General features: G+C 42.9%; 3 protein-coding genes across 6 annotated transcripts; all 3 read left to right on the top strand.

Annotated features, from left to right (window-relative positions):
• Window positions 1-1,805: 1,805 nt before the first annotated feature.
• Window positions 1,806-6,747, top strand: srsf3b (serine and arginine rich splicing factor 3b). The gene is made up of 6 exons (XM_061784251.1): window positions 1,806-2,059; window positions 2,740-2,950; window positions 3,035-3,175; window positions 5,354-5,392; window positions 6,009-6,095; window positions 6,193-6,747. Exons 2-6 carry the CDS (start codon window positions 2,748-2,750, stop codon window positions 6,218-6,220), a joined length of 498 nt encoding a protein of 165 aa, XP_061640235.1. The 5' UTR covers window positions 1,806-2,059; window positions 2,740-2,747; the 3' UTR covers window positions 6,221-6,747.
• A 1,618-nt stretch (window positions 6,748-8,365) lies between these two features.
• On the top strand, window positions 8,366-14,459 carry cdkn1a (cyclin dependent kinase inhibitor 1A). 3 transcript variants are annotated; one of them, XM_061784247.1, is made up of 4 exons: window positions 8,370-8,555; window positions 8,768-10,044; window positions 11,242-11,683; window positions 12,789-14,459. In XM_061784247.1, the coding sequence occupies exons 2-4, from the start codon at window positions 10,006-10,008 to the stop codon at window positions 12,842-12,844; spliced, it is 537 nt and encodes a 178-aa protein (XP_061640231.1). In that variant the 5' UTR covers window positions 8,370-8,555; window positions 8,768-10,005; the 3' UTR covers window positions 12,845-14,459. The 3 variants fall into 3 exon arrangements, with proteins under 3 accessions (XP_061640232.1, XP_061640231.1, XP_061640233.1); XM_061784248.1 differs by lacking the exon at window positions 8,768-10,044 and having other exon boundaries at window positions 8,366-8,555; XM_061784249.1 differs by lacking the exons at window positions 8,370-8,555; window positions 8,768-10,044 and adding an exon at window positions 10,062-10,661.
• A 1,834-nt stretch (window positions 14,460-16,293) lies between these two features.
• tmcc2 (transmembrane and coiled-coil domain family 2) lies at window positions 16,294-24,006 on the top strand. Of its 2 annotated transcripts, none has more exons than XM_061784236.1 (5): window positions 16,294-16,380; window positions 18,092-18,508; window positions 19,971-20,593; window positions 20,972-21,107; window positions 22,554-24,006. In XM_061784236.1, exons 1-5 carry the CDS (start codon window positions 16,378-16,380, stop codon window positions 22,590-22,592), a joined length of 1,218 nt encoding a protein of 405 aa, XP_061640220.1. In that variant the 5' UTR covers window positions 16,294-16,377; the 3' UTR covers window positions 22,593-24,006. The 2 variants fall into 2 exon arrangements, with proteins under 2 accessions (XP_061640220.1, XP_061640219.1); XM_061784235.1 differs by having other exon boundaries at window positions 21,201-24,006.
• The last annotated feature ends 53 nt before the right edge of the window (window positions 24,007-24,059 follow it).

Below are 24,059 nucleotides of genomic sequence, written 5' to 3'. Positions count from 1 at the left end.
TTGAATGTTGTTGAAAGAAAAGGTGATGTAACACAGTGGTAAACATGACCCTGTCCCAGCTTTTTTGGAACGTGTTGCAGCCACAAAATTCTAAATTAATGATTATTTCCTAAAAACAATAAAGTTTATCAGTTTGAACATTAAATATCTTGTCTTTGTAGTGTATTCAATTAATATAGGTTGAACATGATTTGCAAATCATTGTATTCTGTTTTTATCTGTTTAACACAACGTCCCAACTTCATTGGACTTGCGTTGTAATTTGGCAGAGGGATTGAGAAAACAATGGCTTAAATGATCATTTTAGCTTTCTTCTCAACCACCGTAGTTTTAATGTGTGACGTGTCAGTCGAAAAGATGTTACGCGAGTAAATGACTTCATTCAATTGAAATTTCAACAGGTAAGTTGATTCAAAAATAGACATGGAGGAAATTCAGACAGTGACACATGATCATTGAGGGGCTGGCTAATTGACTTTTCTGTTGACTGGATTAATGGCAAATGTGTGCTCTTTTGATGGTGAAATTTAGAGCTGATATTAGCTGTTTTGCTAAATTACCCCCCACCTTCCCAACTAAAGATTTCATAAATACCTGTGAGGAAAATACCTTCCACAAACCTGATGGAGGTCTGGTTCCCAGTCTGACATACACTCGATTTATGCTCACCCACAGGTTCTGCTTGATTCATTGATTTTTTTTATTTTTACTTTTTTTTTTTGTAGGAAATCGTTACAAAACCAACCACTTTCTGCCACCCAGATCCTATTGTTTACAGCGGTGGTTTTCGGTGTAGTATGAATACCACTAGTGGTATGAGAAAGGAACACTGAATTAAATGATCACACTGTGAATAATGTTAAAGTGACTGGGAGAAAATGTGTACTTAAATTGCTTTTGGAAATTCACGATTACAATTTTAGTTATAGTTGAAAAATGGCCACAAAAGCTTGAACATTTTTTTTTTCCATATCACTTCCTCATCCTAAAGTCCACGCTTGTGATTGGCTGTCAGTTCTGCTGTAGGCTCAAACATGCCATTTTCCCAAATTGCTACCTCTGTTGTGCTGCAATCTATTAGTTTGTCTGAGATTTTGAAAAGGTTAGACAATGCAGGGGTCACCAACTTTTTGGAAACAGAGCTACTTCTTGGATACTGATTAGTGTGAAGGATACCATATTGTTAATAATGTATTTATAGACACTGATCATGTAAATGATTTCTCAAAATAATAAGAAAACAAAATATCAATATGCAACTTGTATTTTACATGTACAGTACATTTTCGATTATCAGTTATCCAACAATTTTGGAGAACAGACCACTACTCTTGTGGTCCTTGGGGGGCCTGCGAGCACCACATCGATGACCCCGGGGGTTAGACTCATACTTACACTTTTGAACACATAAAACAATATTTACTTTTGAACAGTTTCATCTTTATAATTTTGGACTTTTCATATAATCTTCACTTATCTGGGTTGTCATAAGAAGCGATATTGTCTAAAATGTGCACATTTGTCCTCAAGTCAACATAGTATGAGTGGGTGGTTTTCTACAAACTACACACATAATGCTACGAGCACAATTTTTTAGTATGTATTTAAATTTCATCATGTTTTGTTATCAGTTTATTATTTGTGTAAAGAATCAATATGTGGTTAGTTTCAAAATTATGATCTGTGGTTTTAATCCTTTTTTTTTTTTTTTTTTTTTTTTAAAGAGTAAACATCCAAGCGTCCTATCGTGTATCCTGTTTGTTTATATCTGGACTTCGAGTCTGTAGATGAAACGGATTGATGTGTCGAAACATGTTAAATACACTTAACAATAATGCTGGCTATTTAAGTCAGCTGGGTTTGTCGAGTTGTATGTAAAGATTCAGTTCCATTTTCTTTATGAGCGAGAAACATCAGCTTGCCCCCGCCCTCTCGAGACTAGCTGAACCCGAACCAGGAGGAAGGAACAAAGACTCCATTTTCCATCGACACCAGCGGGAAAGTACATCGCGTTCGAAGAAGTGCAGACCCAAGCAAACGCCTAAGTAACATTGATAAGGTATGGATCTTTTGTATTATTGTGTAAGTAAGATTCTAGCCTAGTAACATGTGGTGTACTGTTCGAGTGAATTAGTGAGCATGTGATCCATTGTTCGATTTCTGCGACCGCAGGCTGAGGCCTTGAAAAAGGCGACGGCCATTTTAGCTGTCTCGAGCTAGCTGTTAGCTTCGAAGGGACGGAACAATACCGTTTTATGTAAGTTGTATATTATAATGGCTGCGATGGAGCAGCGCCAAGTGGTTTAACAATTAGCTGGAATGTTACCCATGGATGATTTGTTTGCTGGGAGACACTCGGAACAATGGCCTTTTGAGCTAAGGCTAGCGTGGCCTTTTTTTTTTTTTTGCTTGCCCCAAAGCCCCCCCCCCCCTTTACCGGGTCCGAACATGCCATTATGTGACGATAAATAGGCTCTAAAATGCGGTTTTCAATGTATATAAACATAAATTTGGAATTCACATCGAAAAAGCTAAACGTCAGCGCACTATCCAATCGATGCATTGTTGTACTAATAACAGATTCAGATGTTGCTATTTATTGAACATTTCCCACTTTTAATAATTTGTCGTATCTGTAATGTTCATATCAAATGTATTTTAAGACTGTTGCAAACACATTACTCCAACCAGTAAAATGATTGTTTCCTGTAAATATTTAACCTGTTCTTCAATTTACAGGTCCAGTCATGCACCGTGAATGTCCACTTGACTGCAAGGTCTATGTTGGAAATCTGGGCAACAATGGAAACAAGACCGAGTTAGAAAGGTCGTTTAGTTACTACGGGCCTCTCCGCAGTGTGTGGGTGGCGCGGAACCCCCCAGGCTTTGCCTTTGTAGAATTTGAAGACCCCAGAGATGCTACTGATGCCGTGCGAGAGCTTGATGGGAGGTAGGACGTGAGCGCAGCTGAATGTGAGATACAAAAACAGTGCGGGGACTAATTGTCACCTCTTATGTCTTCTGTTTTCTCTAGAACTCTGTGTGGTTGCCGTGTGCGAGTAGAGCTGTCCAATGGGGAGAAACGCAGCCGCACCCGCGGTGCACCGCCATCGTGGAGCAGGCGCCCCCGAGACCGAGATGATTACAGGCGGCGTAGTCCACCGGCAAGGCGAAGGTGACCTAGATGTTTTTGACATTGGTTGACCATAGTCTACGTTTGTAATATAATCCCGGCAATTGCTGCCATCACTTTCATTCACGGAATACTTCCTGGCAGTATTGTTTCCAAATTGGGGCTAGTTGTTGTCTTTTTATGCATTCTTACCTTGTTCTATGTGTAAGGCTCATGCTATCAATGTCATTGGCACTAGAATTTTATTGGGACAATTAAATGGCTTATTTGGTTGCAAATAGATTGTTACACTTTGTAGTCCCTGCAAAGTGATTAGACCATACTGTATGGTTTTCTACTTGGCTCCAATCTCAATTTCATTTGCTGCTCTAAAGATAGAGAAAATAGCGTTGCAGTTTTTGCTACCAGTACAGCGGAAACTTGATTGTCATTAAAAAAAAAATAGCTTTTATGGAGACTAACTGTAGTCTATCATAAAAAAAACATGAAGTAAATCACCAATGAAATGATGAATGAACATTAAACATCACTGTTGCCTTTTATTGAAGAAATCAAGTGAATGTACGAAAACTGGGACAAACTTGTGACAACAAAAATGGTCGGAAGCCAAGTCTTACAAAAACTAGGGCATGTTCCACTGAATTGAAAGATATTTGCTACTGTGTGAAGTCCATGTTTTCGTCCCCTCTACCAATCAACATTTAGGGATTTTTAGCATCATTTAAAACAAAGCACTGATCGGAAAGTGCTAACTCTCCAACGGGAGGCGGGGGCATTAATTTAGATGACTTAAACAGTTTGTTTACGGTTCGGTGTTTAAATGTTCCTATATAATTTTTAGTAACTTTGAATTTATTTTTACGTAATGCAAATCAGTAGTCACTTTGCAGGGACTACATGGTCTTAACCGTTTTCTAGTTTAAATATAGATTTTAAGCTTTCAGCACCAAGTGTGCAATTGACTCAGTCGGTTTCCACAATTACTGAACGACATAAGACAAAAGTTGTTAAAAAATGGGAGGGGGTAAGAGTGCCAAATGTGATGCTTTTCCTTTTTGTTTGAGGATGCTTTTTATTTTTCATATATATTAATAAGAATGAAACCCGTTGCAGAGCCACCACCATGCCTCTTCTCACCACCCTCAGAGTCAATCAACTAGTCCTCTTTCAGCATCATGTGACTGCTGACCATCGTGCCTCAATCAGCTTGACTGGTGCTGTCACATGACCCAGGCATGGCCAGTCGTCAGGTTGCACCAGGCCATTGGTTCCTCATCATGCTCTTCTCAACCACCTCCTCCTTCAACCTTAACCCAAACGGCAGCGGCCCACCTCACATTCCAATCAGCGTTTCGCGTTTCCAAATGTCGACAACCTACCAGCGGCAGCCTTCGGCTAACCAATTAAAGCAGGAAAAAAGCCGCAGCCAGCCCCCACCTGCCTGCCGCCTTATCACCTCGCAGCATCTGGCCAGGCCTATTCTGCCAATTCTTCCTACCCGGCCGACAGTCTGCCTCCCTTTCGTCATATCTAGCTTGTTGAAAACCAAAAATACTAGTAAGTTTTCCTGCTTCATTCAGTACACTGATAAGTTTTAAAAGTGAAGCGACAGCTGGTTTACGAAGGTTGTTCTTTTTTGTTTCTTCTTTTTTTTTTTACATTTAAGTTTGTCATTATGCCCTCACCCATTACTCTAATTCTTGTTTCCAAAGGTGAATGGTCCACCACCTAATATCTGGAACTTGTCCAGAGATTCTGATTAGAAGTTATGTATGGGAGTTTGAGCATAGTTATCAACTAAATTTTGTACCCAAAGCCTGTTAACTTGTCTACTCACTTCTATTTCCATACATTGTCTTGGTGAACATGCAGTGGACCAGTAAGACGTTAATCCTACAAAAGTGCCAGTCCACAGTGCAGCGTTCCATCTTCACATAGGGACAGTTGGTGTTAGTCGGCTCATCTTGAGGCTTCTGCTTCATTTGCACAGCTTTTAACTAACATAGTTTTTGAATGGACCCTGTACTGTGGCGTAGGTGAGACGTTCTGAAGAGTCTATTGGCATACGCCCAATGCTAGTGGTTTATATAGTTTCAAAACCAATATATTTTGTGCAGTTCTGATGGGGGCCCACAAACTAACATGAGTTGTGTGTAAAGGTCTAACGACGACGGCTGCGTCAGTTGAGGTTCTTAACATCTTCCCATTTTCCTCACACAGATCTCCACGCAGGAGGAGCTTTAGTCGTAGCCGCAGCAGGTATGTAACATCTACTTAATCATTGATTGTGCATGTTCTTTTTAACCCCCTGGTGTATAGTGGTGTGGTGCTATGCACCAGAGGGTTAAGTTTCAGAATATTATAGATGAGGTGTTTGTTACATTGTAGGCCCATCACACGCCGAGCGACACGGCCCAATCTGACAGCTTGATTTGCTCAGATTTAAAATGTGAATTGCCAGTAAACGGACTCGCCGAACTACCAGCCAGTGAATGGGGCGATCGATCACTGCCAGCAGCCTCCGAAAATTTGCCACATTCGCTCTTCTCTCTCGTTTCCTTTTTATTTATTTACTTTGTGGCCATCGGCTTCTTCCTTGACAATCGTGCCATGTTTTTGTGGTTCAATACATAAAATACTACAGTACAATAATACTGTATGTGGAACCTCAAAAGCTGATATAGGGTCGCAATTTTTCTGTTGCGGTGGGCCGCACAATTGCTTGGTGTGCGGCGAAGAGTCGCCACTTGTAAAGTTTGTGCGGTGGTCCTCTGAAGTTGCGTTTGACAGTGTTGTTAGGTTTACCTTGCGTGGTATTTGTAGAGTTCAAGGGATTTTTTTTGTTTGTTTTTTCCCTCCTCTTCCCACCACACAGGTCTTTCTCTAGAGACAGGAGGAGGGAGCGTTCCCTATCCCGGGACAGGAACCACAAACCTTCAAGGTCCTTCTCTCGGTCAAGGAGGTACATGACCTTTAATCCTTTGGCTGGATAAATGAAACTAGATTGTCAGTGGCCCTTTGACTGAATATCAAATTTCTTGCTTTTTCTTTTTCCACAGTCGTTCCAGATCAAATGACAGAAAGTAGGGGAACAGGAAGAGAGATGAAGAAAATGGTTATACTATGTTGTTTTCACATGATGGACATTGGTTTAGTTTTTTTTTTTAATCTGTCAAGAGTTTTAGTCTCACTTTTTTTTGTTATGGTCTGTTCACTTACATTAGGGTGTGGACAGGTGTGAGGCCTCGTAACAGTCCTGAAAGAGGTGCACCACCCAGAATTCTACCAATAATTACTTGTTCTTTTTTTCTGTTTTTATAAATGGAGATGTGGTTTGACCCATAGTGAGAGTTCATTTTCATTGTGTATATTTGATTTTTAAGAAGGAAGAAATGTGATTCATTATAAGGAACTTCCTCATTGTGATTTGGAAGGCCAACCAACTTTCACCAATGTGACTTTGTTACATAATGGATTCCTTCTGTGGATGTGTGCTCTACAAGGAAGACGGGTTGGTGAAAACATTTAACGTGTCCTAAATCAATTTTTCATTTCCTGTACTTTGATACTATGTGAAATTGTCTCTCAATTAAAAGTACTCATTGTTTAAACAAGTTTATGCTGTTCTCCCCACCCACCCTCTTTGTTTAATTTCGATACTGTAATTCGAACCATCAAACCGTATTTCCTTAAATGGACTATGTCCCTCTGGTAGTTGCTTGATATCGATGCTTCAGATAAGGAAAACCTCAGTTAGTAGATGCTGTTATTCACACCTTGGATGCTAACCAAAACAGCAGAACTCAAGTGTGGGGACTTTGCTCATGTATTTATTTTTTCGAATTTTTTTTACATATGATGTGCGTGATAATGAAGAGTTCATTCAATGATAATAAGAAAGTCCTTTTGCCCTGTGATCGGAATGGTTTACCACCACCGTCGCCGCTTATGATCCCACTCGCCGGTCCCACGGGTGGTATTTTCACGAATACATCCCACGAGAAGTGCCATCAGGCACACAGTCGCGCAAGCAAACGCGGGGCCGGCCTCTCCAAATTGCGCGCGCTTTTCCGCTGACTTTCGTAAAGTTTTCCGTGTATGGCTTCACCCCTTGTGACATAACTGTGCCGTGACTCAAAAGAACTGGACTCCCCCTGAAATCTGATTGGACCCCCCAGGTGATTGACCTATCACGGCACCGCACGGTCTTGTCGAAAGGAACCGTTTGCATTTTGAAATCAGTGAGGCCTTTTGACGATTAAATCCCTCCTGTACAGTAGTTGGCGCTGTGTACCACAAGGAGTTGTAATCCACATTTATTAGGTGGTGAAGAAGAATCGCCACAGAAGATGACGATTTTCCCCAGAGCCAGTCTACGACGTCATTCTAAAGTACGTTTAACGTGGCTGTCCTAATGAGTCACTGTTTAAAAACACTTTTGTGTTCAGATAGGAGGTCGTGTTGCTCGCAGCCACGGGTATCACGTTAAGTTAACATTAAGTTAAATCTCATGGGAGTAAAGACGCAGTGTCTCAATAAGCAGCCAGTGCGGTTATTTGTGTTAACAAATAATTCCAAAATAATGATCTATGGTTTTAATCAAAATCAAGAAAATTAATCAAATGTAATTAGTAATCTTTGCAAGAGTAATTGAAATAGTTACACTACTATTACACTTTCAACAGTGTAAGTTGTAATTGTAACCCGTTTCTTCCGGCTGTGAGAAAGGAAACGCTGTCAAGCTGCCTTTACAAAGTTGGGTATCTAAACTCAATTGATTTCAGTACTCGCACATATCGAGTCATTAAACACTTGGGAAAATACTTTTGAGAGGGCAAATTCCTGCCTAAATTCTACATTAAAAACGAATTCCATTGTTTCATAATAGTTTGTTACATTATGTTCTAGTTTCCTGAGATGGTGAATTTGGAGTTGTCATTTGCTGTAAGCTATAATCATCAAAATTATACATGAATAAAATAAATCATGAAATATTTCAGTGTGTGGTGCATCTCTAGAATATGAGTTTCACTTTTCGAATTGAACTAGTTAACTCAATTAAGCTTTTGACACTATTATCATTTATTGAGCTGGAGCAGTATGGCAGTTTTTGTAATGTGTTTGTCAACTTTGGAGAATGGCATAAACCCACATTTTCACGCACCTGCTTGACGGGGTCTAAATTGCTGCGTCAAAGTGTCACACGTCGCTCCAAATTCTGAACCACTTCCTGAAGCGGTCACGTGGTACAGTCGGGCAGCGAAGCTTCGGACGTCATCATTTCCGGACCCTCCCCCAAATGAAGCAAGCCTCGATACGCGCCTCGCGGATACGCCCCCTTCTTTACTCGACACAAGCCTCGAAGACTCGGCACAACCCGTAACATCACTACAAACAAGACTACAACCGGACGACTGAGAATGTAAGTAAAAGTGATTTCAAGTGCTTTTCAGATAGAAATAGTAACTTGACCTAGGTGCTAACTTGTACAAATTAAAAGCTGCCCAGTTTGGATCGTGGCATACAGTACCGGTATGGCTTCCATTGGTTGAGTGACTATTATACGGTGCTTTTGTGTTTAATTTGTCACAAAAATATACAAAAGACTTGTGTTCCACTGTTGTCGTTCGACAGACTGAGTTCATAGCCGGCCACGAGTCTCACATGTACCGGCGTACGAAGTGGGCGGGGCCAGCCTCTCCCGCCGCAGCCTTGAATCACTTCTTCCTGTCCCGCCCATTCAGCGACCCACTCTACGTCATTTACGCTTCAGGGGAACCAACATGGCGAGGGAAAAGTCTTTTCAAACACTTGCCAAAAATGTCAAATTCCACTCAGATTGGTGTGGAAATGACTAAATATCAAATTCAAAAATATGTATTATTAAATGAATTGATCAAAAAATACATAATCACAGTAACAGGAATCACGGCGCTAGTTATCTAATAGCAGTAAATATATATATATAAATAAATATGTAGCAGTGTGACATATGTCTGTCAAAAGTTAACTTTTCAGTCATACTTTTGGAAATGTCTCAAAGATGGGTTGGGTAGAGTTTATTAGTCTATTGTGCGCAATGATGTACATTCATATATAGTTTTACTATTCCAGAGTAACTTGAAATGGTTTAAAATGCGCTGTAATGCAATATTTCGAGGTTCTGCTCGAATAACTTACTCCTCATCCGAAAGTCAAACTCATTACCCTCTCATAACCAAAAGATTTTCATGACTCAACAACTTTTCAGTACTCAACTTTTTCTTTTAAATTTTTGTTTACTGAGCATGCATGCCCCACAGTCCTGGGGTTCTGAGTTCGAATCTCGGCTCTGGCCTTCCTACATGTTCACCCAGTTCTTGCGTGGTGTTTCCTCCAACATTCCCCAAAAAACATGCATGTTAGGTTAATATATATATATATTTTTTTTTATTACCCATAGGACCTGTCCAACCCTTCCTGGATGGGTGTAATGACTCATGATTCTCACGAGATGCAGTCTATTCCTTCCTGTGTATCTTTTAGGCTAAAAGTACCATGACTGTATTCCCCCTCAACAAATCGCGTATCGTGATCATCATCATGATGTTGCTTTACTCGCCCAATTGACTTGTCACTACATGCCCGCGCGTCTGATCTTCACCAGTGGACCGTTCAGGGCAGATGGGCTTCAGCTGGCCTTAAAGCGCCCCCTAGTGGTCATTTCCACTTGCAGGCGAGCAGCTTTTTGACCAAGGACTTGTCTTCACATGTCCTGAGTGAGAGAGAGACTGTGTCCGGGCATGTACCAGTCACGTTCACATGGGAGGGCCCACAGAGCTGTGAGTCAGTTCTCGGCAGTATAAATGGACTCCCATTAACAGCAGTCTTGGATGCGCTTTTTGTACTCACGGAGGAAACTTGGAACAATGGTAAGACACTTTAATTTTTTACTCTAGGCACATGTTACTAACTCGCTTTGTATTGGATTTACAAAGGTAAAATGTGATGTATCGTATTTACAGTATATTGGACAAGTCAGAGGAATTACTGGGAGAACTAAATGTTTTTCTTTCTTTTCCACAATTTACGTGCTTAGCATTTGTGGTATTGTTTTTTGTATGCAACTTTTTGTTTATTGAATAGTAACAGAACATTTATGGTGATGTCACAAAAAAAATTCAATTGTTCAAAATGTATGAAAGTCCTATTTCACGACAATCCTATTCATCCATCCATTTTTCTGAGCCCCTTCTCCTCACTAGGGTCGCGGGCGTGCTGGAGCCTATCCCAGCTGTCATCGGGCAGGAGGCGGGGTACACCCCGAACTGGTTGCCAGCCAATCGCAGGGCACATACAAACAAACAACCATTCGCACTCACATTTACACCTACGGGCAATTTAGAGTTGTCAATTAACCTACCAAGCATGTTTTTGGGATGTGGGAGGAAACCAGAGTGCCCAGAGAAAACCCACGCAGGCACGGACGGGGAGAACATGCAACCTCCACACAGGCGGGGCCGGGGATTGAACCCCGGTCCTCAGAACGGTGAGGCAAACGCTCTAACCATTTGTTCACCGTGCCGCCCAATCTTATTCAATTGAAACAAATTTAGCTACATTTATGAATTACAATTCAAACAACATTTCATATGAATCCATCTTATTTAACGGCCATATCTGAAAAAAGGTGACACGTTGGAATTAGTGGTTCGTACATCTGCCTCACACTTGAGAGAAGTCCTGGGTTCCAATCTTGCCTCCTTGTGTTTTGTTCGAGTACTCTGGATTCTTCCCATTTTCCACGCATGTTGGGTTCATTGAAGACTCTAAATTGCATGAATGTGAGCTGAACTGTTATTTGTCTTAACTCTTATGTGCCCTGCGATTGGCTGGCTACCAGTGCAAGGTGTTGCTCCGCTTCTTGTCCCAGAGGCAACTGCGGATGCGCTTCAGTTCACCTGCAACCCAAATGAGAGTGTTATAGAAAATGGATGGATATCTGAAATATCATATAAAAAAAAGAAGACAAGGTCAAGCTGTTCACAAATTGAATTCTACGCAGAATTCCTCTGTCTTGTTTGTTTGTGCTGGGTGATGACGTTGCGACCTTCTCTGTGTCTTTTTAGTGTAGAATGATGGCGAACGTCAAGCGGATCCTGAGGCCCCTGAGGAAGGGACCCACGCAGCGGAACCTGTTTGGCCCAATAGACAGGGAGCAGCTGCGGGCAGACTACCAGGCTGCCCTGAGGAAAGACCTGGAGGAAGCGTCTCGTCGCTGGGGTTTTGACTTCATGTCCGACCGGCCTCTGGCCAACGGCGATTTCCAATGGGAGGGCGTCCCGGGCGCCGAGGTGCCGTTGGTCTACAGATCACGTATGTTGGGGAAGGCGGCCGGTCCAAGGGCAACAGAGGCCACGGTCGGCCCCAAGAGAGCCAAGGCGGAGCCGCCAGAGTGCGAGAAGGAGAACATCCCTGAAAACAAGTCTGACAGATGTCCTTTCAATGGGGAGAGAACTCCAAGGAAGAAGGAGAATGCCGGGCTTAAGAGGAAACAAACTAACATTACAGGTGAATGTTCTAGATGCGGCCTCCTCGCTAATAGTTAATTGCCCACTTGAAAAAATACTGTAACTACATCAGTTCATAGATGCTAATGCTCACACGCAAGAGTTAACTGCTGAGCCCATTTGAACTTGGTTCCTAACCAAAACAGCAGCACATACCGGATACTCGGATGAAATAAATCAGTTTCCCAAACTTTATTGAGCCAATGTATATATTATACATTAAAAAAAATGTTCACAACACACCACCAAACCAGAATTACTGTATACAGTGGGGCCTTGAGATACACAATGCAAAAATTTGAGATAAAAGTGTGTATGGGGGCAGTGCACTCGAGTCACTAAACAATTTCTAACAACCCCATAGCTTTACCTTTGTAAAGTCCACTTAACTAAATGCTAACAAACAATGCAAAATGGCATAGACGGGCTAACAAATAGCATTGGTGCTGCGGCATTAAAACCCTTTAAGCAACGGGTATTTGAATGCAAGCAGTGGAGTAGCGCATGTAGACAGATAATGTAACAATAATCACAGCCAGACATTTTTTATTCTCTGCGAAGAAGGACTAATATTACTGAAGTTTTCTTAAGATTTGTAACTGGCTCCTTGTATATCTGTATGTCTGTATTACACTGCCCCCTGGTGGCTAAGACGCACACACTGGAAGGAGCAGCACAATGTCCATTCAATTGAAACATGTTTAGTACTTTACATTCTATTTAATAATGTTATCACTATGTTTTAATAAAGTACAATGTTTTTCTTTTTAAAAAATCAATTACAAATTTTTATTTTCTTAAAGGCTGGAATGGATTAATGGCATTTCTATTCATTTCCACAGGGAAAGATGATTTGATTTTGAAGGCGGGGGTGGCAAAAAAAAAAAAAAAAAGTTTAGTCTTTTTCAAAGTGAAGACAATTAGTAATTTTGTCATTTTAACAAGAAACATGAAGTCGAGCCACATAAAATGATATGGTGGGCCGGATCTGGCCCCAGGGCCGTGAGTTTAACACCTGAGCCGTACCCCTATTAGCTGCCTGATCCTGTCTGCAGTTTGAATTTCTGAGATTTACCGCCTAAATTTTCTCCTTTGTCTCCCAACAGATTTCTATCAGTCCAAAAGAAGATTCGTTGGGATGCCGCTTAAATCCGGCGAGTGATTTTTCTTCTTCTACTTCTTTATTGAAGTATTTAACAATGTACTCACGTCATTTTTTTGATCAATCCTCATCCACAAATCCATCAAAGTCCTCATCTTCTGTATCCGAAATGAATAGCTGGGCAAGTTCTCCATCAAACACGCCAGGTTCGAGTCAGTCTCGTTGCCGTGCGGCTCCTCAGAAATGATGCCGGCTTTTACGAAAGCTCGAACAACAGTGCGGGCAGACACGTTAGCCGGAGCATCCACAATCCATTCACAAATTGCGGCGTAACTCGCCCGCCGCTGCCTCCTAGTCTGTCTGAGTAAAGCTGTGTTCGCCATCAGTGGTCCATCGCTTCCACGCCGCTCGCAACTTCACTTTGAACGCCCTGTTTACACGGTTGTCCAGCGGTTGGAGTTCCTTAGTAAGCGTGCCTCTTTGTTGTTTTGCACAATGCACACCCCGGCGCTATATACCTACTGGGGGCGTGGCTTTAGCGTCCTCCTTCACGCACCCTTCCCCTGTCCTCAGCCACGTCCGCTTTTCCTCTGTGTAAGCAGCGTGTCGGGAGGAAATGCTAAAAAAAAAAAAAAAAAAAAAAAAAGTCAAGCGGAGCGCTCATCACACAACAACATTTATAGATGACCATTTTGGAGAAAATGTAAGACTTTTGCCTTATGGTGGTGAAAATACGGTACTTGAAACACATCATCTTGAAAACGGCATCAGGGTTAGCACCAATCTGCCTCGAGGAAATCAAGGAAGGATGGAAGGTCCTTTGGCTCCTCTTCGCTGGAATCCACTTATTTTTTTACTTCGCTGTTCTTCATCATGAGGTGAAGAAGTAATTTTTCTTTTGTTTTCAACCCCAATAAGCACTTCCTGTGTGTTATACTTTATATATCCTGTTGCACAATGAAGCGTTCCAACGTGCTCTCCACACATTCACCTTGCTTAGAATAGACGTGGCACGAGCGCCATCATTTTCCATCTTCTGGCTTCACGTTGCCTTTTTTTTGTTTTTTATTTTTTAAATGCAAGCGGCCCGCCTCAAATATGTACTGTACCAGTTAACGTAGGGTATTTCATTAAAAAACAATTATTTAGTGAAATATATCAGAGAGATTTGTAATAGGCCAGCACTGTAAAGTAGTTTATACTAATTATCAACCTATTGCGGTATTGCACAGGCACCTCGTCTATTGGACTCATCCAGTATTAAGTGTCGACAATCACAAGAATGTTCTCAACGTATTATTTACTAAGCTGGAGTAAAGTTGTAATCCTCTCCTATTGGCTGCAATTCATCACACTAATAGTTGTTCTCTGCCTCAAAAACAAATTATAAGTCTCGTCATCACTTTTATTTATGTCCGTCTTCTGTTGGCGGTCCTGCTGCTATGGCTAATTTGAATGTGTGTGGACGAAGTTCAAACTGACAGCTTGGAGATGATGATGAGCCCCAATGCCGACTGCAGTTCCTGTTTATTGACGCTCGTGCACAGGTCCGGTTACAGACGTGTAAAGGTATCGATGAAAAATATATCCTCTATTTATTGTACTGTACCTTTTTTTGTTTTGTTCATTTACTTTGTTAATGAATTCCAAATTATAATAAAATATCTAAATTGAATATGTGTGTCTGTTGTCATTTGCAGTGGCTAACGGGACAGGCCAAAAGGTGAAGAAGAAATTGATCATGTACTACTGTCAAATCATAGTGACTGTTAACAAATATGACAAAATGTGCTTGCTTTCTTTGATTTGCAAACTCCCCCTGTGATTGTAGACTAAACGTTCCATAGATATGAATGGTGGTTTGTCTCTATGTGCCCTGTGATTGGCTGGCCACCAGTCCAGGGTGTATCCGCCTCCTGCCCGAAGTCAGCCGGGCTGGATCTCATCTCATAGGCCTAATACGGCCCATGGGCTGCAGGTACCCCACCTGTGTCTTTAAACTGAGTCATTTTCTCCTGGGCAACATAGTACTGAGCGTCACCATAGCAACCTGTAACTCCCCCCAGATGAATCAACCGTTTTGCTGCTTTTTGATGTTTCCGAGCACTTGACCTGATTTCTGTCAGTCCGACTTCTATTTTAAACACCATTTTATAATAACAGTGTCATGACACTCGTGTCCTTGTGCAACAGGGATGGCGACCTTTTAATCTTCCATCCATCCATTTTCTGAGCCGCTTCCCCTCACAAGGGTCGCGGGCGTGCTGGAGCCTATCCCAGCTATCATCGGGCAGGACAACGTTAAATGTGCCCTGTTGGGAATGGCACTTCAAGTAAATGACTGCACTGCATTGGCTCTGAAGTTCTTCGTGCAGCGTATATGCACCATAGATTTATTGATTTTATTTATTCATCAAAAAGTAGTTGGAACCATCATTATGCGATCTGTCAGCAAATCTCTGTGGACCAGCTCGGGGGTGGAGCCTGAGCTTTGCAAGTACAGATGTTTTACGGGCTGCCTCTCATCATATTGTTGTTATGCAAATTATGCACATTTGAATGTGTTTTTTTATTATTATTGTGATAAAATCATTATCAGCCTGCCTTGGCCACTGGGGGGCAGTATAATAGGGTCATGCAGACCTACACGAGCAGGAGTCACCACTGCTCTCAGGGGTCTGTCCATCCATCCATCCATAATATTTTTTTTTATTTTTTATAGAGAATAAAGAATATGTGTCTGTGAGTGTTGAGATATTCTCTGTCTACATGTGTTGCTCAAAGAGTTATAGCACCACAACTTTCAACACTTTGTGTTAGCCTGTCATTGCCATTTCCCATTGTGTTAGCATTAAGCTAGCAGTGGCATTTCCTAAGGTTTCTCAAGACTTACTTTGGTTATTTTAAATACTTAATCTGTAATTGTCTTTGTTTTTTTGTTTAATTTGACAGTATACTTCAACTGGGAGTGGCAGTAAACAGCTTCAAGCCTTTTTTTTTTTTTTAAAGAATCGGTTACTATCTGGCCTGTAGGCAATGAATGAACAATTTGGCGATCATGGAACAGATAGATTGTTTGGATTGCTACTGCAGGGCCCGCTGCTGCCCCCCCCACCCTCACTCATCCCTCCACCCCTCTCCACAGGCCCTTCTGTACTCCCTCTGCCCCTCCCACACCTCCATCCAACAGCGGCGGTGGTACGCCTGCGCTAAGCTCTCTCCCATCCCCATCCCCGCCATCATCTGCTCCTTTGCTCCCACCTCCATTATAGGGCAGGACAGGCGCAGCATTTGCACCGAGAGAGGCGATGGGAGGGGAGGAGAAGGGAAAGGGGAGAGAGCGAGAGAGAGAGAGAGAACTAGATCAGAACGGTTGAGCGAGAGAGAGGAGGCTGCAGATGTCGACGGCGTCAACAATGGAGCCGCATAGGACGAGCTGAGGTGATCGTCTGCCAGGCGTCGGCTGAGGGTGAAGATCCTCCAGGTTGAGCAGGGTGGGTGGGGGGGCTCAGGGTGAGGAGGAGGCGGAGGAGGAGGGGGGCAGCAGGAGAATGGGCCTGGAACGCGAACGGCACAAATTGGATTAAAGCAGTATGGTAACGTTTTATCATTCGATTCCTCGCCTGCTCGCGACTCGTCCTCATCCTCATGTCCTCATCCACCCTCGTCATGTCCTGGTGCTGCCGGTCTTGTGTCCTCTTGTTTTCATGCCGGGTGTCACTTCCATCCTCATCACACACCCCTTTGCTTGCGCTAGTTAAATGAAAAGACACAGTCAGGTCACAGCGTTATCATTCGCTGCATTGTTGTCTCTTTGCAGCATTACACATGCACTGCATCCCACTTTGTCGTCTCCATTACAACGTAATTGTAACCTACTTTCACAGGGAGGGGGGTCGGGGGGGGGGGGGGGGGAAGAAGGCTGTTAGCTCATGGCCCCTCAGAGCCATCACACCGCCATGCCAGTCAAATGCTGATAAATCCTCCCACTGACCCGTCCAGAGAAATTAGAGCACGGCATCTGAGATGTTCGGTGTCATGTGTCTCCCTGAGCTTATGTTTGCAGGCTCTGATTACACTGTTTTGACGTCAGGCGGGCGAGGGCAGGCAAGCATTAAACTACGTGACATCTGCCAGGCCACACATATTCCCATGCAGGGAATCCCCTCTTGGATCAATCATCACATAAAATTCTTCAAAAATGATAGTGAGAGGAATTTGATGTGTTAATGTAACCCATTTGTGATTTTTGCTCGGTTATTAGCGGTGTAGCATGGTGGATGCTAACAAACAATGTAAAACGCCATAGACGGGCATTGTTGTTGCTGTGTTATAATCCTCCAAGCAATGGATGTTTGAACACAAACATTGTAGCAACACGTCGATTCAATTGAATTTGATGAATAAAACGGCAAACTACAAAAGAAGTTGTCTCAGGGCACTTAACACGTGGAGCAGGTCTAAAACCACACTCCTCGCTTATTAAAAGACCAACTGAACCCCACATGAACGAAGGCAAGGAAAAACGTATCTCTTGGGAAAAAACCTCGAGCAGACCCGAAAGTCAATGAGGGGCGGCCGTTTGCCTCGACTGGTCGGCTAATTAGAGCACTGATGTCAAACAAATTTTTGTCGCGGGCCACATTGTAGTTATGGTTTCCCTCAGACGGCTGTTATGACAGTGAAACAATATAATACAATATGTTTAATTGCCTCATCATATTACAAATACACAACAAATTCATGGAAAACTATTTTTGAAATCAGAAGTCAAGGATAATAGTTTGTTCAACTATTCAAGTTACTGTAAGAAGGGGTTTGGTAACAAACAAAATGCTTGCAATACATTCTCAACATTCTTATTTTATTACATATTGGCGGGCCACATAAAATGATATGGTTGGCCGTATTTGCCCCCCCCCCCCCCCCCCCCCCGGGCCTTAAGTTTGACACCTGTGGCTTAGAGAGGAGAAAAAGAGAGAGACAGAGAGAGGGGGAGAAAAAGGATTATTACCGCTGTTTACTGAGGAACTGTGACCGTCTCCATGTATATCAGTATATATACAGTATCTGCACATCATAATAAGTATATCCATTGAAATTGAAGCTATGTGAAATGTGAAGAAGAAGAAAAAAACAGTTTAATTCTTCATTATTGCATCTTGTGATGGAGTTCAATATTATAGAGTACTACTTTTCTTATGAAAAAATACATCCCAATTTTTGGTGTTAGGAGGCTGGAAGGATTATTGGTATTACTTTCATTTCAATGGGGAAAGATGATTTATCGACTTGCCGTCCTCCCAGCTGGACAAGAGCGAGGTGACAACTCTCAGCCTCCCCTCCACTGCCAGCCATGGAGGCTCTGACAGCAACATCAGCGCAGACGGCGCGGCGGGGTCAGCGTCCGGCGGTGCGGCGTGCGGCGGCGGCGCCGAGGGTGGCGCGGCCGGGGCAGGGTGCGGCGAGCCCCAGCGGACGCGGGCCGCTCTGGAGCACCTGCAGCAGAAGATCCTGAAGGTGACCGAGCAGATCCGGGTGGAGCAGGAGGCCCGCGACGACAACGTGGCCGAGTACCTGAAGTTGGCCCACAACGCCGACAAGCAGCAGGCCTCCAGGATCAAGCAGGTGTTTGAGAAGAAGAACCAAAAGTCTGCACAGACCATCGCACACCTGCACAAGAAGCTCGAGCACTATCACAAGAAGCTAAAGGAGATCGAGCAGGTGAATCATCATCTCACACAGCCATAGTCCATTCCAAATGTAAACTCACGGGTCTCAACATTGGGTATAGCCAATTGTTGGGACAAACCATTCCCATTCATACCTAATCTTTCTTGGGAAGATTCTTTTGGAAATGAAGTTGGTTACAACTGCAAGTTACCCTGTTGAAAACGTAACGCTCTCAATTACTTGCTCAAAAGTACATTTGATTACTTTTCTTATTTCTGAATGACTGACTCAACCGAACAGTGGATTAAAACCATCAATCATTATTTTGGAATGAACCACATATTTGTTCTTTACACAAATAATAAAACTGATAAAAAAAACATGATGAAATGTAAATATATCATCAAAAATATGTTTGTCGCACTACAAAGTGTACAGCATGTGGAAAACGACCATACCAAACCGTGTTGACCTAATGACAAATGTGCACAAATGTGTCAAACTCATTTTTGTCGCGGGCCGCACTGTAGTTATGGTTTCCCTTAGGAGGCCATTATGACTGTGAAACACTAAATGTATTATCGCCTCATCGTATTACAGTATTACATACAGTAAACACAGAAAAATCTATGGATAACTCGTTTTGCAATACAAAGTCAAGGAAACTATTAAATGTTCAACTATTATTCCATTTATTTAAAAAAAAAAATTATTGCAATCTCTCAACATTATTAAAAGTGAAGAGTTATTTGCAGTTTTGGAACAGATTTTACCAAGAAACATAAAGTAGATGAACATGATTTGCTTTCGCGGGCCACATAAAATGATGTGGCGGACCACATCTGGCCCCCGGGCCAAGAGTTTGACACCTGGGATATAGAAAATATCGCTTCATATGACAACCCAGATAAATGAATGTTCTATTAACTAACCGCTTGAAAATCTCAGATTGCACCACAAGGTGGCGCTTCGAGGGCATGTTTGGAAAAAATATGGCATGTTTGAGACTACGGCAGAATGGCACATGACCAGAAAGAACCAATCACAAGCGTCAGCTTTAGAAGGAGGAAGTGATATGAAATCGGAGCTTTTGCAGCTTTTTTTCAAATGTAACTGAAATTGTAAACACGGGCAGTTCCAAAAGCAGCCGTAATTTAATTACACGTTCTCCCAGTAATGTAATGATTACAATTACATATGTTTTGTAATCAATGGATGGACGATTAAGTTTCAGTTTTACTGTTTTTTGTTTTGTTTGTATTACTACACATACTTATTACGACATAGTTTCCTGTTGAACTATGATCTTTGGTGAGATACACAAGGAGTGCTTGCTGTGATACATTTGTGATGTTTTGTAATCATGTTTTTGTAGAGATTGCTGCTACAGTAGCGGAAAACACTTTCAACTTTCTATAAAATAACGGGATTAGTTTTTGTTCTCCATCGTCCCAATAGTTCCCCTTTAAAACCAAACATTTGAGATTCTTCTTCCTTCCCTCTGTCCGTCCAGAACGGACCGGCCCGGCAGCCCAAGGACGTCCTGCGGGACATGCAGCAAGGACTGAAGGACGTGGGGGCCAACGTCCGTGCGGGGATAAGCGGTTTCGGCGGTGGCGTAGTGGAAGGGGTCAAAGGTGGGGTGTCGGCCCTCACGCACACAGCCGTGGTCTCCAAGCCCAGAGAGTTCGCCAGCCTCATCAGGAACAAGTTCGGCAGCGCGGACAATATCGCCCACTTCAAGGACACGCTGGAGGACGGAGTCGGGGGCCACTCCGACGACACCCCTACCCCCCGCGCCCTCAGCGGAAGCGCCACTCTGGTGTCCAGCCCGAAGTACGGCAGCGACGACGAGTGCTCCAGCGCAACGTCCGGCTCGGCCCCGGGCAGCAACTCGGGTGGGGCGGGGGGAGGAGGTGGAGGGGCCATGTTAGGGCCCGCGATGGGGAGTCCCAGACTGGACGGGCATCACCACCACCACCATCACGTGCACAGCTCGTGGGACTCTCTGCTGGAGGGCTTGCAGGAAATTAAAGCCGGCCAGGCGCACATGGAGGACACCGTCGAGGACATGAAGGGCCAACTGCAGAGCGACTACTCCTACATGACACAGTGCCTGCAAGAGGAGAGATACAGGTAAACTGTGTATACACATGACCCCCCCCAAAAAAATCTTAAACAAGCCACGAATTCTCAGTAGAATATGGTTGTTTTTTCGTCTATTTTGGCAAAACACAATGAAACCCCTCATGGGACAAATGGCATATTTCCTCAAAAAATAATCATGTTTAACAATTTCATCATGCAATAATAGATGCCACGCACCACTTAATAACCGAGTGCATCCACTTCAAATGATGAAAATGACTGAAATGCCATACTGATTTCTGTAGGTCACCCAACCCCCCACCCCAAAAAAGCCAACCTGAAGGAAAACGTCTATGATAATTAAGTATAAACGTTTGACTTACAGTGTGGATGGCTTGTCTTGTCTTCTTTGAAATTTCAATTCAGGTACGAACGACTGGAAGAGCAGCTGAGTGACCTGACGGAGCTTCATCAGAACGAAATGAGCAATCTCAAACAGGAACTGGCCAGCATGGAGGAGAAAGTGGCCTACCAGTCCTACGAGAGAGCAAGAGACATTCAGGTACGGGAAGGAAGGATGGATGGATGGATGGATGGATGGATGAGGGTCACATGGTTTGATTGATGACGGATGGATGGATGGATGCGCTCGCAGGAGGCGGTGGAGTCGTGCCTGACGCGCATCACCAAGCTGGAGCTGCAGCAGCAGCAGCAGCAGGTGGTCCAGCTGGAGGGCGTGGAGAACGCCAACGCCCGCGCGCTGCTGGGCAAGCTCATCAACGTCATCCTGGCGCTCATGGCCGTGCTGCTGGTGTTCGTGTCCACGCTGGCTAACTTCATCACGCCGCTGATGAAGACGCGGGCGCGGGTGGGCGCCACCGTCCTGCTCACCGTGATGCTCTTTGTTTTGTGGAAGCACTGGGACTTTGTGGAGCTTTGGCTTCTGCCCAGCTGAGCTGCCCCAGAGAGGAAGCAGAGCAGAGAGTTCACTCGGTCGTGCCCTCCTCAAATGCACCCTCTGGACGCCTTTGTGGTATTTTCTTCTGCTTCTTTTGAAGAAAGAAAAACAAAAATCTCTCAAACAACTTCAGACTTTTACCAACTACCAAACAAGGAATCATTTTAGGGGATATTTGCTGCCTACTGTCCATTTCCTTTCTTTTTTCCCTATAAATGAGTCAATGAGTGTAACTCCATTTCTTTTGTGTCATTTTTCAGTTAAGTGCATAAATTAATAGAGAAAAGGCATATCATTGAGATTAATACTGGTGTAAATCAAGTTGTAAGTTCATATTTCGACTTATAGGGGCCAGCCCATTATTGCAATCAGCACTTTTTTTTAATGCTCTGCCTCCAGTGCATCTGCATGTTAGTATAAGTGAACGTTAGTCTTCATCTTTTATTAAAAAAAGTGGAAGGGTTGCTGTACCCATGACAATATAAAGAAATAAATAGCAGTCCGTTTTACCACAAAACCTTCAGGGATCTCCGAGAAAGCTAAAAAAATATCATAATAAAGTCAGGAAAAGCCTGAAAAAACGCAAAGTAGGATTGTACAGGCATGTACAAAGCCTGTTTGTTTGGCATGCAGGGAAACCTTCTCTCGCCCGCATCAACATCAAACCGCATCTGTACTCCCTCTAGCCCAGACATTGCCACAAAGGTGTCCAGAATGCATCAATAGAGCATCAAAGACATGTCATTACCAAAAAGCATATTTCATTGCCACGCACAAGCTGTAACAGCTGAAATGATCGCCAAATCTGAACAAAACAAGCAAAATGTACAGAAATGCCAGAGGAGGGCACAAAGGGGAAAGGCCTGCAGCACAATGGGAGCTGCTCTTCTTTCCTCGGGACCGACTCGACGAAACACACACAAAGACGAACAAAATAACATTTTGCCGAGCATCGACATCTCCGGCCTGCTCTTTTGGTGTGGATGAGCAATCATCGATTTACACTGCCGTCACCAAAAACATCTGTTTTTTTTGTTTTTTCTCCTTAAGATTCTTTTTGGATGTTACTACTACAGTACAACGAATTAGCAGGACAGAGGACTCATGGGAGGCTGACCTTCACGTTGAAGGAAATGGAGGATTTTTATTTTTTTTTTTCCTCATGAATGTTGATGTGCTCATCATGCATGTCCTCATGTGTGCACTGGCACCTGTTGACGTTTCAATTGATGGCAATATGGATTTTGCTCTATGCCAGGGATACGCTCACTAGACACTTCATTAGGTACACCTGCACACACAATCAAATGCAATCCAATACAAGATGGAAAATCTTACCAATCCTGCTGTTTTCGCAATGTCAAAGAAATTTAAATTACATTTTCTATATTTGATTTCATTGAATTCACCCATCAGGCGAGAGTGAACACATACAGCATGTGGTGTTATTTTCATAATTTTTTAGTTTTAAGGGTATATGTTTTTGTAACTTGAGAGCGCAGCGTTTACCTAATGAAATGTCCATTTGTCAAATGGACATGTCACTCCCGGTTTGTTGCCGTGTTGCAGGGAGGATTTGTAGACGCATTTCTGGCTGTATTCCCTCCGCTGCCGTTGAACAAAGCATTTAGCAGCTAAAATGTTTCATCGTCCTGTAAACTATTTTCCCTCCATAGCTGAGATTTCATGACCACTGTCGTAGAGCTGCTTTCGCCCGCTGTGTCAAATGAACTGGCATGTCAATTTGTGTCACTGTTTATATCCAGTTTGCAAAAAAAAAAAAAAAAAAATCTACAGATAAATGTTGCTGTTTTATTGCAAATTGTGAGAATTGTGCTCCCCTGCCCGGCTGAGACGACAAGGTAAAATAGGGTTTAGAGAAGCACTCATTGATAGAAAAGGTTCAACATCTCATGGGGATTATTTACAACTAACGCCCTCTCCTCAGTAGAATCTTAGTCTAGACTGGATTGCATCGAGAGCTCAATCTTTAAAGGGGACCTATAGAAAAGGAGGCACTAGATCAGCAGTGTCAAGTTTGCCCTGCATGTTAACCAAAATACTCAGAACAGTACCATGCAGTAGAATTCGACACCACCACAAATTACAACTACATTAACTAAACATGGTTAAATAACCAACATTTTAGAAAGCAAGTGTTTTATGCAAATATTGGCTCTCACAATCATTCATACAGTGGCGACTTGAGATACAATTTTTATTTGTTCCATCAATACACTTGTAACTCAAAGGACTCTTATCCCAAATTATCTTTCCCATTGAAATTCCTTCTGTGTTGAAATACCATTAATCAGTTCCAGCCACCCCCACCCCCCCCCCCCCCCATCTTGCCTCAAAGTTTTGTAATGCATAGTAATAGTAATAGCATTCTACAACGTGATTTATAAAAACATGGATTACAAAAAGAGTGTGTAAAGAATTAAAGTTTTTGCTTCTATTCAATGGACATTGCGCTGCTCCTTCAGGTGTGCACATCTTGGGTCACCTGGGAGCAGTAAAATACAGACATGCAGATATACATGGGGACGGTTAATC

This window comes from Phyllopteryx taeniolatus, chromosome 9, assembly GCF_024500385.1.
Source record: "Phyllopteryx taeniolatus isolate TA_2022b chromosome 9, UOR_Ptae_1.2, whole genome shotgun sequence".
Lineage (NCBI taxonomy): Eukaryota > Metazoa > Chordata > Actinopteri > Syngnathiformes > Syngnathidae > Phyllopteryx > Phyllopteryx taeniolatus.
This window is presented reverse-complemented; position numbering and strand designations above follow the sequence as displayed.

Bases quoted from the DNA above. Each gene is read 5' to 3' on its own strand.
- srsf3b (XM_061784251.1), top strand. From the start codon at position 2,748: ATGCACCGTGAATGTCCACTTGACTGCAAGGTCTATGTTGGAAATCTG. The intron at 2,951-3,034 runs GTAGGACGTGAG...TGTTTTCTCTAG, and splicing joins GTGCGAGAGCTTGATGGGAG to AACTCTGTGTGGTTGCCGTG. The intron at 3,176-5,353 runs GTGACCTAGATG...TTCCTCACACAG, and splicing joins AGTCCACCGGCAAGGCGAAG to ATCTCCACGCAGGAGGAGCT.
- cdkn1a (XM_061784247.1), top strand. From the start codon at position 10,006: ATGCGCTTTTTGTACTCACGGAGGAAACTTGGAACAATG. The intron at 10,045-11,241 runs GTAAGACACTTT...GTGTCTTTTTAG, and splicing joins GGAGGAAACTTGGAACAATG to TGTAGAATGATGGCGAACGT. The intron at 11,684-12,788 runs GTGAATGTTCTA...GTCTCCCAACAG, and splicing joins GAAACAAACTAACATTACAG to ATTTCTATCAGTCCAAAAGA.
- tmcc2 (XM_061784235.1), top strand. The intron at 20,594-20,971 runs GTAAACTGTGTA...ATTTCAATTCAG, and splicing joins CTGCAAGAGGAGAGATACAG to GTACGAACGACTGGAAGAGC. The intron at 21,108-21,200 runs GTACGGGAAGGA...ATGCGCTCGCAG, and splicing joins AGAGAGCAAGAGACATTCAG to GAGGCGGTGGAGTCGTGCCT.